The sequence below is a fragment of the Lupinus angustifolius genome, chromosome LG20 (genome assembly GCF_001865875.1).
Source record: "Lupinus angustifolius cultivar Tanjil chromosome LG20, LupAngTanjil_v1.0, whole genome shotgun sequence".
Lineage (NCBI taxonomy): Eukaryota > Viridiplantae > Streptophyta > Magnoliopsida > Fabales > Fabaceae > Lupinus > Lupinus angustifolius.
Genome location: NC_032028.1, coordinates 3,879,956 through 3,900,431, shown reverse-complemented (window position 1 = coordinate 3,900,431; position 20,476 = coordinate 3,879,956). Strand labels below are relative to the sequence as shown.

At 30.9% G+C, this 20,476-nt stretch overlaps 1 protein-coding gene across 5 annotated transcripts; it reads left to right on the top strand.

The window, feature by feature from the left end:
* LOC109336151 (probable galacturonosyltransferase-like 7) lies at nt 7,688–19,908 on the top strand. 5 transcript variants are annotated; one of them, XM_019572564.1, is made up of 3 exons: nt 7,688–7,697; nt 16,169–17,453; nt 19,612–19,908. In XM_019572564.1, the coding sequence occupies exon 2, from the start codon at nt 16,400–16,402 to the stop codon at nt 17,438–17,440; it is 1,041 nt and encodes a 346-aa protein (XP_019428109.1). In that variant the 5' UTR covers nt 7,688–7,697; nt 16,169–16,399; the 3' UTR covers nt 17,441–17,453; nt 19,612–19,908. The 5 variants fall into 5 exon arrangements, 3 of the variants coding, with proteins under 3 accessions (XP_019428109.1, XP_019428111.1, XP_019428112.1); XM_019572566.1 differs by lacking the exon at nt 7,688–7,697 and adding an exon at nt 11,192–11,199; XR_002106310.1 differs by lacking the exon at nt 7,688–7,697 and adding an exon at nt 17,624–17,703 and having other exon boundaries at nt 15,954–17,453.

Sequence of the window (20,476 nt, the reverse complement as noted above, 5' to 3'; positions counted from 1 at the left end):
GGTTCGACACGTGCCTTGGAAGAGTAGACATTGTTTTCCTTGTCCATGCATGTGGGGTTGAGGAACACGTCACATCATTTGCTTTCTTACATATGGTGAAGGTTCTAATTGTTCCTTCTTAAACAAACAAGATAAACTACCATAATTGGATGGTGCTACATGTCTTGCATCTATAAAGGATGGTTGTTTTTATTTTACAATTCATTTTCACATGTCTCAACATCTCAGAATTGCATCATTGATGTGATTAGCCGCACAAGTGATGAAGAGTTTCACATGCTTTTGAAGGGAAGTAACTAGTGCACAACCAACGATTTACTAGAAGTTTGGTGAGCTTTCTAATGAGTCTTTTGATACTATAAAATTTGTCTATCATCAATTATGATAATTACCCCAATTACCTTTATTTCTTTATTATTCTATTTTTTACCACTCTTATAAACACACAACATTATTAAAGTGTGTATTTCTCTTCATTGAAGTAACATATTATGATTAAGATTAAGATCCATTTTTCTCTTTTTCAGCCATTATGGTTGGTTTGGTTGGTCAAGGTTCTGTCAAAATAGATAGTTAAGCTTTGGATGAAGTTGCTTCTGCCTATGGTGGTTAAGCGTCAGTGTTGCTTCACATTTAGATTTTAAGACTAGGAGACGAAGATTCGCTCACCGGTGGTGGTTAAGCGTCATTGTTGCTTAACATTCAGATTTCAAGACTGAGAGACGAAAATTTGCTCACCAGCAAGATGAGATATTAAAGTATGTGTGATGTTCATTACAATTATTTCAAGCTTGGAACACTTGATACATTCCAATTTGCGGGAGAATGTTAAAATAGTTGAGCTTTTTGTTAGTTGGGTAGTTAATTTCGTTAAGGTAATTAGTATTTTCTTCCAATGCAACTTTGTAAAATTCAATTTCAATAAAAAATTTCATTCCTTCTTGTTCATCAAGAAGATCTATGGCTCCTACCATTTTAACAATGGAATGCAAACTTATCTAGTTGTTTATGGACCAAGTTAGAAAATGTTTAAAGAAAGGGAATTTTATGTGGGTTGCGAAATCAAGGAAGAAACTAATGCCAACGGCTACATACCTTTAACGTCTATGTTACATACCTTTTTTTCCATTGCACTATATTATACCAAAGTAATGTAGATTGGTGTCACTAATGCTTGAATTGACCCTATCAACTTTATTTATTTCAACATATTTTAGGTATGCTATTAACTTGACCACATATCCACGTAGATCGCAGTTTTTTCCTGCTATTCATTTATAAAGACGTTATTTGCATGCTAAATATGTACTGTAATACTTTACAACGACAATGTATGGTAGTTTGTCACAAATGCTTGTAATGGCCCAAGTTTTGTCACACTTGTTACATACTATTTCTATTTTTATATTAATCTATACTTCAATGAATTCGTGTGCCTGGTAGCAAAAGTTTAATTAAATACTCCCTCAATTCTTATGTGCTGTTTTTTTTTATTTCTTTTGTTATATTATTTATAGTTTTAAAAGTTGAAAGCATTATTTTATTTGAAAAAGTACTTCAACACTACAATTTGTATACACATACATTTTTATGTACTAGAGTATTCTCTCACTTTTTAATAAGGAACTAATCTCTTTTGATATATATGATTATCCTTCTAATAGGTGTAATTTTCAAGAATTGAATATTTTTTTATTGTTCTGGAGATCTAGCAGATCTTACACTATCGACCAACGCTTTCTAGACATAGTTGTAAAAATTGGCTCGGACCGGCCGGTTCAACCAGTTCAACCGGGAACTGGCCTCCAAACCGGTTCGAGCCACATATCAGATCGTTTATGCACAGGAACTGGGAAGAACCGGCTTGACTCGGCCAAATTATATAAAAACCAGTAACTCAGTCGGTTCTTGGTTGAACCGGCGAGTCACCTTTATGAATGATAACCTCAAAACTATAACTAATACCCTAATTTTAGAATTATTGATTAGTGGCATACAAGTGACTAATTTGGAATTGCCTCTTTTCATCTTTGCTGTCATAAACCTGTGAAACTGTCATAGTGCCATTTGCAATCTGTCGTGAGTGCAAGTATTTTGCACTTTTGATTATCAATAACCTATGACTTACGTGTCATTACCCATAATAATTATCTTATATTTACTATATGTTGCCTGTGTCACTGTACCGTGTGTATGCCTTTATTATTGAAGTTCAATAATTCAATTATTTGCATGTCACTGTTTCAATAATTAAACAAATTGAAATTCAACTAACATGGCTAAAAAACTATACACGGCTATACATAAAACTGATAAAAGTGGCAGTGTTTTGACTTTGACATCTTGAATAAATTTGTCATTTTGATTACGGATAAGTATTCACCATATGTGGAAACTTCGGTTCATAACAAAGATGAGAATTAACAAGCAATAAATAGTCTCTTTACAAGCATGTAGCATTTTCTTTATATGAACGATAAATCTATCATTATCTGAATGTCAATGTGATGCAAATGAATATTCAATAAAGCATGATGCATTCTTTATTGGTTGTAACAATGATAGTTTTATGATCATAATTTACTCCAATGAAGACAATTTTGATTAGTAATAATAATTAACAATAACAATAGTAGGGTAATATAATACTAATAACTAATAAGTTTTTCTCAATTTCTAATTGTTATAGTCATATACATAATTGGTTATTTCATCATATAGCTTATATTTATAAGTTTTCTATATTGCTAAGTTATTTTATATGATGATTTGTTATTGTTATTTGTTATGTTTTTGTTATACATGTCTTCTAATCAGTCTAATGAACACAAAACAAAACCACCTTCTTCACAAGCATCAATACAAAATTCCTCTCAAAGATACGTTAGACAGAAATCAGATTTAGCTTGGGCGCATTGTACACAAATTATTGAAACTAATGGAAAAACTGTTTTATCATGCCTCTATTGTAAAAAGATTATCAGAGGTGGTGGAATTAATAGGCTCAAGAGTTATTTGGCTGGAGAAAGAGGGCAAGTTGAGCAATGAAAGAAAGTTCATGCAGATGTGAAATTTCAAATGAAACAAAATATTGATGAATGCAGAAACAAGAAAAGAAAAACTCAAGAAGAGTACGAGGAAAGTAATCCAAGTGATGATAGAGTGGAAGGTATTGCCATAACATTATCTTCTGGATCTCAAAGGGGGGAAAACATTGGACACATTGGTGAGTTTTTTTATGCCTAGAACAACTGTCGGAGCTCAACTTACACTAAAGAGTGTGTTTGTTACGTCTGAGCCACTAGTTTGTTTGTTACGTCTTGTTGATAGTGAAGATAAACCTACCATGGGTTTTCTTTATCTAGATTTTTATAAAGCAAGAGAAGAGATGGTGAAAAGGTTCCAAAGAAATGAAAAGAAAGTGGAACCTTACTTGAACATCATAGATAGTCGTTGGGATTCTTAACTTCGTAAGAATCTTCATGTTGCGGGATATTGGTTAAATCCAGCTTGCCGATTCAACTTCGTAGAATTTGAAAAACATAAATCCACAATATCTGGCATTTTGGATGTCATTGAAAGGTGTTCTTATGGAGATACTAATATGAATACTAAATTGACAAGCGAGATGAGAATATTTAAAGATTCTGAACTAGATTTTGGAAGATAATTTGCTATTCGTGAAAGAACTACAATGAGACCAGGTAAAATTAGTCATTGATAGTTAATTTATATTCTATAATTCTACTTCAATATATTATGAATATGAGTATATGTATTAAATTTATTACATTTGTTATTTTAGATCAATGGTGGAAATCATATGGATGCGGTGCACCAAATTTGCAACAATTGACAATCCATATTTTAAGTCAAACATGTAGTGCTTCTGGTTGTGAACGAAATTGGAGTGTCTTTGAGCATATTCACTCAAATAAAAGAAATAGGTTAGAGCATCAAAAGTTAAATGATCTTGTATATGTTCGTTACAACTTGAGGCTTCAACAAATGTACAATAATTATGATTACTTGCTTCTATATATAACTAGATTTGCTTTCATTTTATTATATTGATATATGGTCAAAATGTCAAATTACTAAACTTAGGAACCGACTAAGACATCAAAGTTATGACCCCATCAATTTTGAAGTAGTTGATGACCATTCTAATTGGATAATGGAGGAGTCACCACCTTTCTTAACTGTTGAGGTGGTTGAGGCATTGCGTAATGATCTTGCTAATATGACAATTGAACCAATTTATGATGATAATGGTATGTACCTTGATTATATTATGATTTATTATTTGATATTTGATATCACTTTTTTGGTACATATTTGATATTACTTTATGTTAATGTTAATTCCTATATTATATTATATTAAAATGTTGTTTTTATTCAGTTCAATTAAATTTGGATGATGATGATGATAGACAAAACAACACCATGGAAAATTCAAATCAAAATGAAAGTAATGTGGTAGAAGATTCTGATTTATTTGTTGAAGAAGAGATGTCTAACTTGGAAGCAACTTTGTCTCTTTGGATATGATGGAAAACTTAAAATTATTGCATCTTTATTATTTTACTATTGACATTGAAATGTTTGATAATTGGTAATTAATTTTTATGTACAGGTTACCTTTATGACAAATATTTTTTACAATATTATATTAGGTAATAATATTATTAGAAATTTATTGATGAAAACCGAGTCAACGGGTTCAACCAATGACTCACCAATCCGACCAATGATTCATTGATTCAATAGCCTAACTGAGTCGATAACCAGTCCGAGTTTAATAATACTGTTTCTACACATAGGCACATTAATTACACCTACTCTTATTTTTTATTAGCATTTTGCAAGAAATTAAACTGAATCCACTTGTTTGTCATTCTTTGGTAGGTTGATATGACATGGTAACATTAATGTGGACAACTATGAAGTTTGGATGGAGATCATCAATCCCAAATCGTTTTTCACTCCATATCCCAAGCTAATCAGAGTGCTTCATTTTATATATAATTGGCTTGAGACGGGGAATAAGACATTGTTAAAGACAAATGATCTCGATCCACAAAGTTAGAAAGACATTGACCATATTGCAATATTAGTAGGAATCTTTCTTTTGCTCATACCCACATTTATTTAAGAGAGTTAGAATGATGTCCATTATTAACGAGAAATACTATTTTTATATTTAATCTAAAGGATAAAAATATCATTACAAGTGTAAATAGAAGGATATATTGTTATTTTATGTTGTTTTCTGTCATATTTTATATAGCATTTTCCTCTATATTACTAGAGAGATAACTCTATTTAAGAGTACTCATATATACAATGAGGGATGTGTTTACACCCAAGTTAAATTACACTCAATCTTAATCATTCATTTTCTTAGATCCCAACGAATCACATGAGTGAATGCAATAAGTGATGAGAGAGAAAAAGAGAAATCTTAAATAATTTTTAAGTTTCACTCATTTGCTGCTTCTAGGAAAATAAATGACTAAGATTGAATGTGACTTATGTAACTTAATTCAGATGTAAACGGATCCCTCATAATATAATATAATATATATATATATATATATAATAAAATTATCGCTATAGTTCTATCACTAAAATTCAATATTAAATAATAAAAATAGGAAATATATAATCTTAAAATAGTATAAAATTATAATATATATAATATTTAATTAAAATAAATTTATAATTATATGGGTCTTGGTTACGAGTATTCATAGGTTGATATTTTTGTCATTATAAAGACATTCATGTTACCACATAAGAACATATTTTTTATGGGGGAGATAAATGTTAAAATTATCCACATTTTTTTAAATATCAATAGTCATGTATAAAGGCAAATTTACATGTGTGGTGTACATTGACTGAAATATTACAGTCTTGGTGCACCTTTTTAATTTATTACGGGAATAATGTAGTTTTTAAAAACTCGGCAATGACATTGTCAAATATCTTTGTTTTTTAAATTTTCCTCAAGCAAACTCGGCTATAGAGTAAACGTTTTTCAACTTTATTATATTTTAATAAACTCGTCTACTACATTGGATTTTTCCATTTTTTTTAAATTTTTTTTAAATTTCCCTCAAGCTAAATCGTGTGAATCATATAGGAGTTTTCATTTTTTTTCAATAGGGTTTGAGTACTTTTTTTACTCTCTCTAGAATTAGAAACTCCATTGGAATTTCTATTTTTATTTTTATTTTTCCCCCAACCAAAATGGTCGGCTACATTGGAGTTTTCTATATATTTTTTCAATTTCCCTAAAGGTAACTCGTCAACTGAATAGGAGTTTTTGGAATCACTCAGACCTAAATAGGAGAATCTCATATCCATTTTCATTGAGTTTTCTGGGAAAATGGAAAAATTCATCGATAACTTGTCGTCGATGGATCTGATGCGGTCCGAGAAGATGAGCTTCGTTCAGCTCATCATCGCCGTTGAATTCTCTCACGGTGCCATCTCCTATTTAGGCTAACTCGGTCTCCTCCAATTTCGTGAGGTAACCATTATCTCTTCTTCCACATCCAACATTTCTCTCCTTTTTCTTTTCTTTATTACTTATTACTTTTGTGTTTCAGGTTTTCTTCAAGCTCTTTATCAAGCTTCTGTATTTCATCTTCTTGTGCATGATTGAATAACTTGTATTATATTTTTGTGTGTTTTCTTTTGTAACTGTTGATTGAATTGAGTGTGTAGCTCTGAGAAATGGTGAAAATGTAGTAGTGTGAGATTAATTCAATGTTGAATACAATTTCGGAAGATTTCATTTCATTACTAGTTTTGTTGGAAAACTTTAATGTAGAACACGATTTTGTTGGGGAAAAATAAAATAAATAGAAACTCCAATAGGCTTTCCAATTTTGGAGAGAGTAAAAAAAGATACTTCAATCCTATTGCCAATTTTGAGTTAGAAAATAAAATAAAAAATTGAAAACTCTTTTAGAATTGACGAGTTAGCTATAGGGGAAATTTAAAAAAAATGATAAACTCCAATACAATACCGTAGATGAGTTTATTAAAATATGATAAAGTGGAAAAACGTCTATCCTATTGCCAAGTTTGTTTGAGGGAAATTTAAAAAAATAAAGATACTTGGCAATGTCATTGCCGAGTTTCTAAAAACTACACCGTTCATGTAATAAATAAAAAATATATATCAAAACTGTAATATTTCAGTCAAGATATACCACACATGTAAATTTGTCCATGTATAAATAATGTTGCCCACTACTTTTTTCTCTCTCTTTCTTAACACATATGACATATGTGACCCGACAGCTGTGGTGTTCAGTTGAAGGAGCATGGTAAATCTCCTCTTCCACAGAACTCTATAATTGGGAGAAAACATTAATAGCTAAATATCTTCCCAACTGGCAAAGATACTGGTTTCAGTCCTTTGACCAACTATTAAGGATAGAGACAGCAACAGTAATTATGTTTTTTTGGTTAGATTTTCAATTTTGATGAGAGATGATGAAATTCACATAATTCTTTTTGATGTATTTCCTAAGTTTCAAAGCTTTTGATTTTTTGGTATTGTTTCATATTTTCTGATATTTTAAAAACACAAAACAACTAATATATATTTTAGTTATATCCTTATTTATTACTTTGATTTCATATTTCAGTCATATATCTCTCTTCCGTTTTAATTAAGTTTTAAGTGTATTTTTTGTCAAATTATATTTAACTTCCGACGGAATAAATAATATTAAAACATCAGCAAAAAAATACAGAAAAAGTAAGATATACACAGCACCACTCACTCAGCCTGGCCTCGTGAATTTCGTTTTAAACTACACGACACTGTGTAGTAAAACAACCTCCATTAGATTATGCGGGCCCTCCTCTGTTACTACCAATTTTGTCAATTCAAAAATGTATTTTCACATTTTTTAAATATTAGTAATTTGTTCGTTTATTTTATTCCACTACTGATTTTTTACTATTTCACTGCAGAAATATTTAACTTTCTACTTTACTTTTAACATTTTGATCTTAATTTTTCTCTTCTCTTTCACAGACCCAATAACTTTTATAAACAAAAAGCTTGTTTGTACAAATATGGACTGGTGGATGAAAAAGGTTTCATAAAGGAAAAGGATTCATTATTTACTACTACGTGTGAGACGCTTTTTATGTAACATTTAGTTTCTTTTGTCTAACTTAGTATTATTAGTGTTCATTAATGAAAAAAATTATTTTTTTATTATTATATGCTTTTATTTTTTTTAGATTAACAAGAATTCAACTTCTCAATTGTTTTTAACAATTTTAGTGAGAAGGAAGTTTTAATAATTTGGCAAAAGACAAACCTCTCTCTTTTGTTCTCTCCCCAAATTAGTGAGAATTTTATTTTGAGTGGTGTCATACTAAGTTTTGTCTCTTTCATTTTTTGTCTATTAAAGTACAAGGATAATTTTAGCTTATACGCTCATTTTTACTATCTCTAATTCCTAATCTTTCATTTTCCTTCATTCCAAACACAATCTAACTTACCGAATGCGCAGAATTTGAATTGCGAGTTCAGTTCCAATTTCTCATCTTATTATACCCTTTCCTTTTTCATCTATCGATAATTTATAAAACTAAACAAAAGCTATATCCAGCTTTTAAATGTGTTGAAACTAAGTAAATAAAAGATTAAAATATTCAACAAAAAATAAAACAAATTCGATCTGCTGTATAATATATATATATATATATATATATATATATATTATACAGCAGATAAAAAGTTAGTTATTAATTATATGATCATTTCTTTTAATCATGAATGTTCAAATAAGATTTATCGATTAATATTAATTATTCTCATTTCTCACAATAACAATTATTCACACATGAATAACTTTATATATAATAAGTAAGTTGGATAGTATTTTGATGCTCATCTCACACTTAAGCCTATAATTGGTGTTCTTCATTATGGAGGTTGTGGGACTAGAATGTTGGACATAGGCAAGGGATTGCTTGAATGTTGTATGAGTTTGGTCTAAGGGTGTTAGAGTGAGTACTTTAAAAGATATTCTACTGTTCAAGTCACTATATGGAGATATGTATGTATAGAGAATAAGATCAAAAAATATAAGATAGTAAGAGATGTTAACTTCCTTATGAGGGGTCTCCTCTTATTTATAGAGGAGTTTGTGCATGAAATATTATTTGTTAGATGTTATTGGTGTGACTGAACATTTTGTCATGTCAGGCCTGCCCTAGGCAAGCGTGAATTGCTTTATTTGTGTCGGGCGTCTCTTCACATCCTTACTCTGGCTTGTACAATGCTTTATCCATGATGGTTGATTTATAACATGTCCGAATTATTATAGCCATATAATAGAGTTGTTCTTGTCATATGGTATGGGGCAATGCAGGGTGTACACGACATGAGCAACTCTGTGGCAAAGGTCTATGTTGTGCATAAGGATGGCAATGAGTTTGGATGGGTTCGGATAGTGCATTACTCGGACCCGCCCCGTTGCTTCATTTTTGTACTCAGACCGGCCCCAAATTCGTGATGATACTTGTCGGGTCTGCTACCTACGGGTCCTTGGGTACCCAGCAGATATGCGAGTACCCACAAATTCAAAAAACGTTACAAATAATTGCGAGCAATTTATGTAATTTTGTGTTTGTTTCTTACAATCTTATGTGTTATTTAGATAATCAACAATAGAAAAAGTTATAAAAAATATTTAAAGTTTTAAACACATTTTAAATTTACTATTTTAATATACGATGTAAAATTGATCTTATTGGAATTGTTCAATCAACAAAATATCAGATTATACATATAAAATAACAACATAACATCACATCACTACTTAACAACATAATATTATTAACATTATCGTTTAACAATCTTTAACAACATAACATTATAGATTAACAATATATATATATGAAGGAATAGCGAGTCCGGGTACCTGTGGGTCTGGGTACCTCATTACCCAAACTCAAACTCATCCAATAGCAGGTCTTAAAATCTCGGGTCTCAATTAACGCGGGTTCAAAAATATGGACCCAAACCCAACCCATTGCGGGTATTTTTGTAGGCACCTACAGGTCCGGGTACCCATTGACATCCCTAGTTGTGCATGTAGTGTGACATTACTGTTCAGATAGCGTGACAGTCCTGTGGGTGAGGTCAGTGGACCTCTACATTGTTGTTGAGAGCTTGTCTTGTCAATGTCATTATTTACCTAAATATGTCTGGTATTTATGCATGATTGATAGATGTACTAGCAAGATCTCTCTTGCGTGATATTTGACTAGGACATGTGCATAGGTGGGCGGACATGACGTGTCTTGAAACCATGATGAAACAATTAGACATTTAGGATATCTCTATGGGGTTCGCTCGCATTTATTGAGTAGACATGACAAGGACAATATATCATCAGTCCAAAATACTCACTTCACTCGTGCGCATTTTTAACGGACATAACGGACTACTTGCAGACATTATAATCTTAATTATTATGTGTTATTTTTTATTTTCCATTGCATTTGAAAGATATGCAATGTTAAATTGCTTAAATTATTAAATTATTATGTGTAATTTAAAAATTGTGGTAGTAAAATAATTTTTTATTTTGTGTATTTTTTTAATTGCATAGCGAGTGACCCACAAGTCTATCCTTCCCATATTTAAAGTGGACAAGACATCAACACCCAAATATAGACATGGATTATGAGGGCACATCTGTTAGCCCAAATTACCATTTCTCTTGAAGCCTACATTGTTTACAAAAGACAATATCAAAAGTTGGGTAGAACCATAGAAAAACTAATGAATGTATTTTAATATGAATTTATTAAATAATGTATAATAATTTTAATTATTCATATTTAATTGTCAAAATTAGTACACTTAGGAGTCGCACCCAAAAAATTAAAATACACTATTTATATTTTCTTAAAAACTAATGATATAATGTTGTCGATACTTAAGTAAAATAATATTATAATGTCCAGGAAACAATCTAGAAATTATAAATCTATAATTATTGTAAACGGAATAATTTTAAAGAGACTGTTATTATTTCTACCAAAATAAGTGAGAGGAAGTATTACAAGGAAAAGAAAATACTATGATTAAGATTAAAATGTTTCAAACTTCAGTCCTATACGAAAAAACGTAACATTTTTTAATGAAGTCAAATAACAAGGTGAACCATTAAATGACACAATCAAACAAAAACTTATTTATTTATAGAATAACAGTATAGCACCCTTGTTATGTAAAAAATCACTTAAAAAAAAGATGGGGGTTATATATATATTTAAATTAAGTTAATTTATAAATTAGTGGTTGGTCAAATAATATCTACTTCCCTTTAAGCACGCCTGGAGTCCTAATCTGAAATAAAAGCTTTTGGTGGAAGAACGAAATGCACTATCCAATGTTTTCGACTACAATAAAATTAGAAAGTCAAAACTTTACCCTATCCATTTCCATTATTTTTATTTAAGAGTAAGAGTTAATAATAACTAACAATGATAGATAATTTATTAGCAGTATAAAAAACACTTATATTATCAGTATACGTATTAAATCCTTAAAATTATATCAAAGAAAGATATTTGTTATGTAAACAAAAAAAATGAATATTAAATGTGATAAATTACATCCTTTTAAAAATATATATTGTTTTAGTTTGTAATTTGAAACTGTTGACCGTAGCATATATTTAAAGTGGAATATTTTATGAATTGGAAATTTAAATTCAATTATTGGTAACAGAAGAAATTATTAATGAGGGATAAACAAATGAATTCAGATGTTAACACACAGTGAGGAATGGCAAGGTTAACACCCAGATCTAAAGTCAACTGGATTAAATCTAATTAAATTATTGGGGTTTTAAAGTTTAAAAAGGATATAAAACATTATATACTTTTAAATAAATTAACTATCTATTCTACTGAGAAATAATAGACTCATTTTCAACATTTTATTTTATTTACACCTCCTGCCATTTACGAATGACAATGAGTCTGGATAAATCTGGGTATTGCATTATTCGGACCTGTCCCATTGTATTTAAATATAATATATTTAAGAGTATAACAACTATACACTATTTATGTAAAAATAAATGTTGAATGATACACTGACAATATTCTAGCCATCAATTTTATAAATATCTAATAATTTAAATCTACTCATTAATTCAAACAATTGGATTTTCCTAGGATTGATGGCTAGAATGAGGAACAAGTTTAAAAAATTTACTATTGAAGTAAGTATATCTCTCCTCCTATAAAATTCATACACTTATAATTTTTATCTATATTTAATATTAATTGTAATTAACTAATAATAATAATGATGCATTAGACTAACAATTATTGGCGGATAGAATAATTAAGAAGTAATCATTTTTAAATGGGATACTCATCAGATGATACTTGTGCTTATGAATTGGCAGCATTTTCATGTACAAATATTTATGATCAATTGAAGGACAAATCCCTTTTTGAGGACATCCTGATAATATAAACTAATTAAAAAGCTAACAAACTTACGAATGTGAACTCATCTATCCAATTTAAAAGTGTCTCGATCATCTTAAGTGTTAAAAAATCCAATACTTGAATATAAGATTATCATAAGTTTGATAATTTATAATTTTTTAATTAAAAATAATTTAAAATCTATACAACTAATTTTTATAAGGATTTGGATTAAATTTAAAGATGGAGTCAGGGGATTAATGCTAACACCTTCAAAGCAAGTAGTTTGAACCAGTAATATAGTTATGTGCTAATTTGTACCTCATACTCACATGACAAATGAAAGGGTAATGAATAATGACACACCCATACCTGAGTTCAAATACCTAGTCCGGCGGATTTGGTATACCTTTATGGATGTTGCGAGTTGAAATAGAGATATTACTAAACTGGTCCAATATTTTTAAGGATTTAATATGTACATGGTGGGAATGTTTGAAACATGTTATTATATGAAGTCTCATATTGTCTAGAATTAGAATAGAGTAGAGTAATTAATATATTGAACTCAAGTCCCTTATTATAATGTACACCAGATATAAACACCTAATAGGAAACACCACATGGGCAGATGGGCCCATAGGTGTGCTAGGGTTTGTAATAATTGGCCGAACCCCGTTAACAAATTCTCTTGTTTCTTTTCTTCTATTTACTCGTCATTTACTTGATTGCTTGTGACAAATGTTGCACAACGATCACTTCCACTGTACCAACAGTATATATTAACTGTGTAATTGTTTTTTACACTATCAGCAAACCATTTATCACTCACATGTTAGTTATCATTGACTTTCAAATAAAAATAATATCAATAAACGGTAGATGATATACTCCTAAATAAAAACTTTACTATAATGCATAAATTTTAAACATTTTTTAATGATGTTCGAAATGTGTGAGCTCTAAGGTATGTTATGTTGTGAATCATCATACATATGATTTGGGATGTTATCTTGCATATGCTATATATAAGGGATGAACTACTTTTGTTAAAAGCATCCTACTAGACAAGTCAACTTTGAAAAATGTCTTAATTACATATTATCATAAATTTTGTTTATATATTTTATAATTCAATAATTCTATTTTTATTATTTAGAATTTTATTTTTAAAGCATCTTAAATAATTATTAATCAAATTCTTCTTATTATATTAAATTGACTTGGTTTTGACCATTTTATTTTAATTATATATTTGATATGTTTTATTGTGAATTATAAATGTGAGAAAAGTTTGTAGGGACAATTTAATATAAAAAAATAAGAGTTTTATCTTTGGAAGGGATTTTAACTTGAGTCAATGAAGTTATGAAAAATTGTACACATATATAAAATAAGCAATAAGTAATGCACCATTGACGATGCTCTGAGTATAATCAATTGGATGGAAAAGAGTGTGACAATTGGTCTTTTGAAAAGGTAATTCCCTTTGGGGAAGAGATACGTGCTCATAGTTTCCCCCATTTACTTGGCCTTCGTTAAAAGAACATTCCTATTATTATTATGAGTTTTCAATTAATGGTAATGAGAAATTATCCTCTTTCAAAAAATAAGGATAACAAATGAGATTATTAGTTCGGTTTAAGTTATTATTCATCGTCTGAATTGAATCAATTATTAATGGTTGGGTTCAGTTTATCACTTTCCTTTTTAATAGAACATGCTAAACTTTGTCGCATGTATTAAGTTTTAGCTTTCATTATTATTTCTCACTAACATTTTATTAGTTTGTTATTACGAGAAAAATATTATCTAGGTGTATTCAAATGTTATAAGAACTTGTTTAATTATTTTTTTGCTTATAATAGTCTTCAAGATAGAAATTGATAATTATAAATTGTTTATTGGTTTTGTAGTTTAGTTTTCAAAGTTCCAAACTGTAGAACTATAAAACAAACTATTTAGAAATAGTTTTTTTTTAAAATTCATAGAATAGAACTATTGAACTAAACCATATTTTTCAATTTCATTCAGTTCATTTTTATGGATTTCACATTTCAATCCAGAACTGTTTGCACCTCTAAAATTAGACATCTAATATCATGCATAAAAACCTAACTACTTATTTATTTATTGTATTTGGCCTTGTTAGGTAAATATTTATTATTTAAATTATAATACTAAAATCATTATTCTATTAATTATAATACTAATATTATGCATAATATACTGAAATTAAAAAATGGGGCACTACTTCCTTAATATACAAAATAATGAAAAAAATCATATTTCATTTTATCTTGTTGGCTCCCTCTTGGAATTTTTTTGGCCTTAAACTAAAAGGTTTAACCATTTTATTTGTGTTCGCAAAATTTAAGCGGATACTAGCATTTAGTATCTTTTAACAGCAAATTTTAAAGTTGGCTAATGGGCATGTGGGTGGCCTTTAGGCATTGATAAATAATTAAAAAATAATAACTCATAATAAAATAACTAAATTAAATAAAGTAGTTGAAGAGATTTTTTTTGATATTTTATATGAAGTTAAAAAAAACAAATTACATCATAATTTTTTGAAAGAAAGAAACTATATTATAATTTTATTTAGAGTTCTCATATTTTTCTTCAATTACGTGCGCAGAATGCCGTATTGCCTAATAGAAAGTGTGCATATTTATGCCATACCCACACAAAAATGTAGGAATGCCATATGCATTGTCTGTTTTGCCATATATAAATTCATGTTATTCATATTGTGATGTAGTGGAATGATTGTTTATTATAAATTTTGTTACCCTCTATTAAATTGTACATGATTAGTGATGCATTTATGTCGAGAGAACAAACTAATAAAGAAAAGAGAAAGAGATACTTGAAGGAGAATAAAATTCTTTCTCTCATTTAGTAGAAGAAGGTATAAAGAGAAAAAATAAAAGTGATAAGATCTACGTGAGAAGAAATGTTAAAGGATGAGAGTTTTTTGCATTTACAATTATCAAATACTTATTATTATTTATAAAGATAAAATTGTCTTTTTAATAAAAACATATTTTCTACCTCTTCTGATTCATTCATTTTTACCAAATAACTCTTACAATTAACTCAATTTCTCATTTTTTTCTTTATACTCATACTCTTTCTTTTAACCATTCCATTTTTTTAATTATTTTTAGCCCAAATGGGAATTTTTAATTACTAAAATAATAAAACTGATATAATAATATTAATGAGATTCATTTTTTTTGGATACATGTTAATGACGAGAGATTCATGAATATAAATAATGAGCACATAGTAAAAAAAACAGCTTTCCAATTTAAGTAACAAAATTAAAGTAGGAATTAACAACGCAAAACTTCAAAAAATTGGAGGATTAAAACTCATAAAATACAATAATAAACAAAGGACTAAAATGCAATGAGGTAAATATTATAATGGTGTGTTTGGGGCCGTGAAGCATTTGTACGGTGGAAAAGGGAAATAACAATCCCCAAATACTAGGCTAAGGTGGAAAGAAAGAAAAGGCCTCTCTTTCTCTCTATCTCCGTGTCTGCATCTCTCTGTAGTATCCTCCTTACTCGCTACCCTTCACTCCCAATTTTTGAGTAATAATAATGCATTACGAGTATTATTATTTCCTTAAAAAACATTACATCTATTAATTAAAGAGAGATAAAGAGAGGAAGAGAGTAGAGAAAGCGCGACGGTGCACCATCAAATTCTTTCCGTCGTCTTCTCTCTTCTCCTCCTCCTCCACCACTACCACCACCGAATCCTTTCCATTCTTTATTCCCACAATACTGGCTGACATTAAAGTAACCCTTTCCTTCTTCTCTTCTTATCTCACCGATCGCTTCAATTTCAAGTGGAAAAGAAAGAAGAAGAGAAGGGGGTTCACGATGTTGTGGCTAATGAGATTCTCAGGGTTTTGTTCTGCTGCGATGCTTCTCATTCTTCTTTCTCCTTCTCTCCAATCTTTCCACCCAGCCGAAGCAATCCGCTCCAATCACCTAGACCGGTTCTCATATCGCCAAGCCTCTACATTCCGCAATGCCGAACAATGCGGTTCAAACAATCGAACCGGTGTGTGTGACCCTTCTTTGGTACACGTGGCCATAACCCTCGATCTTGAATACCTACGAGGCTCAATCGCGGCCGTTCATTCAATCTTGCAACATTCACAGTGCCCTGATAATATTTTCTTCCATTTCTTGCTCACTCAGACGAATCTTGAATCCCTAGTTCGTTCCACATTCCCTGAGTTGAAATTCAAGGTGTATTATTTCCATCCAGATATTGTGAAGAATCTGATCTCAACTTCTGTGAGACAAGCGTTGGAGCAACCGTTAAACTATGCGAGAAATTATTTACCAGATCTTCTTGAAAGTTGCGTTCACAGAGTGATTTATTTAGATTCTGATCTCGTTGTGGTTGATGATGTTGAGAAATTGTGGACTACGAGTTTGGGTGGTTCGACGATCGGGGCTCCGGAATACTGTCACGCGAACTTCACTAAGTATTTCACGGCGGGGTTCTGGTCGGACCGGCGATTCTCCGCCGCGTTTGCAGGGCGGAGGCCGTGTTACTTTAATACTGGAGTGATGGTCATAGATCTCGTGAAATGGAGGAGAGTGGGGTACACGCGCAGGATAGAGAGGTGGATGGAGATCCAGAAGAGTCATAGGATTTATGAGCTTGGTTCGCTTCCACCGTTTCTACTTGTTTTCGCGGGACACGTGGCGCCAATTGAGCATCGTTGGAATCAGCACGGTTTGGGTGGCGATAATGTTCGAGGGAGCTGCCGTGACCTCCACGCCGGTCCGGTGAGTCTTCTTCACTGGTCCGGTAGCGGAAAGCCGTGGCTCCGGTTAGATTCGAAGCGGCCTTGCCCGCTCGATGCTCTCTGGGCCCCATACGATTTGTACGGACACACTCAATGAGGGGTAGTCGCTGGTAAATTCATTACTCTTGTCACTTCCTTCTGTTTATTTAAATTTAATTACTGCCCAATTTTTATTTCTTCATTAATATTTTGTTCCCTCTATTCTCCTTTCTATGAACACATTCATTAGTTTTTCGTAGTTTTGTTATATTTTTTCTCAGGCCATTTTTTCATGTTGTAGTTGTACTCTGTTATTCTATTATGTGGTTCTTTCTCTGAAATGCAAAAAGAAAACCAGCTGGATATTCTGATCGGCAAATGGTATTCTATCCCAAACTGTCTACTTGCACTTTTTAGTATTAACCAACCAATTATAGTTATAATTTTTTATTTCACCTAATCATGATTAATTAACTATCAGTTGTATAAAGATATGATTTAAAGTAACCTTGTAATTGATGAATGAACCAAGCTTACTGCAGCATTTAGACGCGCATCAACATTAAGAAAAAGCTGCTCTCTTGGATTGAGTTTGAAGAAGATTAAAAAAACGATGGTTTTTAGCTTTTCAATAATCCCATTAAATTAAACAAATGCAACTGACATCTAACATAACATTATTTAATTTGTAAACTGTTTCTTTGAGTAGTGTCAGGTTGGGTTCTTGTTTTATTGTTTGGAATTTTTTACGATTTATTCCATGAATGACCTTGACTGCAAGCGGTGGAGACCAGAGACCACATGTGGATAGGTTCACCATGTGTTCTGAGATAAGTAATAGAAGTTCAGCATTAGAATAAATGTTCTTTAATCTATTTGAGAAATTTAAACATATATAAAATAAGCAGGGAAACTAGAACGAAAAATCATTCACGGTGGTAGATCCTCTTAATGTGATTTTGAGGTTGGTTGGTGGGTATTAGCGGTTCCCATGTGAAAAAATTACATTCTACCCTCTTCAGTGAAGTTTGTGTTGGGAAGTGGTTGGTTGAGAATAGAAGCTAAAACTGTTGTGGTTTCTAGTTATTTTTAATTAATAACGTGATAAGCAGAAGCAGGAAGAAACGTGTGTTGCTGGATAGCTTAGTTGTCCACGTCTACGGTGATAGATATATGAAGCTATTTGCTGGCAATATTATATCGAATTAGAAACAATCCAATGGGTTTCATGGATATATTGCGTTGCCAACTAAGCTTAAAGGCTAACCTAAGGGTACCAGTGATTCTTCTGCTGAACATTTGTGAACTATCTTCCTCAACTCTCATTTTTGTCCTTTGTAATCCACCACATGAATAGTTGCCAATTTGTATTTTTGCTTATATCTTCCATTATCTTAATAATCTCATTTAAAATAATGTGATGGAAGCATAGCTAGGAGGTTGAACAATTCAAGTTCAATGGTTATATGTTTTGAAAGCTGTTGATGTCATTGTTACCTGTAACTGTCTGCTTAATGAGAGGGTGTGGGGACCGATTCCTATTCACCTCTGGGATTACACGTGGTCCGTTAATTGGATTCTTCTATCTTGTTTGGGAGCTACATTAAATTTATTATTTCATTTTCTTTGAGATACATTTTGAAGAGAAAGGAAGCCATTGTGTAAAATAATGTGATCGGTTGGAGTGGAGGCTATCACTCAATTGTTTTTTTTTATCTCAAGTTATTATGCAATCTAAAGTAGGTTGTGAATATTGTATGGGAATAATGAATATTTGAGTAACATCGTTGGCTTTTGGGCTTTGCTAGCTGGAGGCTATATGATACTTAGATAGTAGATTAAATTATTGAAGAAAGGTCTAGTGTCGGGTTCAAGATGATATACCTCTAATAATAGATTAGGACGTTGCAACTTATGCCTTGGCCTATTATAATCAAAAGGGTGTTCGTTTTTTTATTGTTTTGATTTTATGTTATATGTTTGAACTAGTGCTAGAATTTGGAGATGGACATGGGGTAGTTAAAAAACATAGTTCATTAGTTCCACTTGGTACTTTGTTCTACTAAAAAAACTCTTGGTACAACCAACCATTTTCCCCTTTATTAATTCTTATGCATTTTCTATGTTCATTTTCTTGTCTCCTAGCATTTGGAATGACTTCAACTTTATGAAGCAAAATAAATTATTCCTAGTAAAAATTGTTTGTCACCAAAATCTGAATGGGTAAAAGTAGTTAATTCACGTGGATGGAGTTGGAACCTGATTTGTCTTTTCAATGTCAATATGCAGATTCTTTCATGGGTTTTACAGTAAAAATTTGAAGGTAAATAAAAGTCGCTCATTGGGTGCAAATTGTCAAAGATTTTTCATGGCTCTTTCTGACTGCTGGGAGGTACACGGGATTTTAGCCCCATAACCAATCTTAATCAATTGGTTCCTCATTTCATCCTGGTGTATGTGTTCTTGGTTTATTTTAGAAGTTCATATCATAGGATAATATTAAAATGGCAAATTAATAACGATGGAAGCGAAATTTAGACCATTGAGTGATTAATTTATTACAGTGATACTATCACATTCTTTTTTCTCCAAAATTTCTTTTTACACCTATGTCATAACTATTGATTTTCATTTTGAAAATAACAATATGTACAAATAATGTGTAAGAAGTCTTGTGATAAATAAAAGTGGTGATGTCATCATTTTCCAATTTTATTTGACCTGGGCCTAATTCAAGTTGGTCCTTGTCTCAAGTTAGTGCCCCCATCATCAATCAATAAATGCTAATGCTATGCATCAAATTAACAAATAATGCGTCCTCAAATAATTTGGTAATCTGTCGGTGGGATCTTTCACGAGCAAGCCCAGCTCTTGAGAATTCCAATTTTCTAATCAAGATTTATTGAAGGAAACCATATAATTTCATCAAATTTACTTTTTATTGATCATTAAACAATCTATATGAATTTTAATAAATCTACGTTTCATTAGAAAAGGTTGCAAGAAGTCACGGAGAATCGGTTCATTTATTTAATAGTTAATTTATAAATGATGAATGAGTTTAAACTCCAATAATGTTTCATCTATATTCTGTCTTTTTTATAAGCCTCTCAGTCCCTAATTGAAAGAAGAAGAAAAAGTAGCAAGATGCAGT

Excerpts from the sequence above, each read along its gene's own strand:
- LOC109336151 (XM_019572564.1), top strand. The coding sequence starts at position 16,400 with ATGTTGTGGCTAATGAGATTCTCAGGGTTTTGTTCTGCTGCGATGCTT.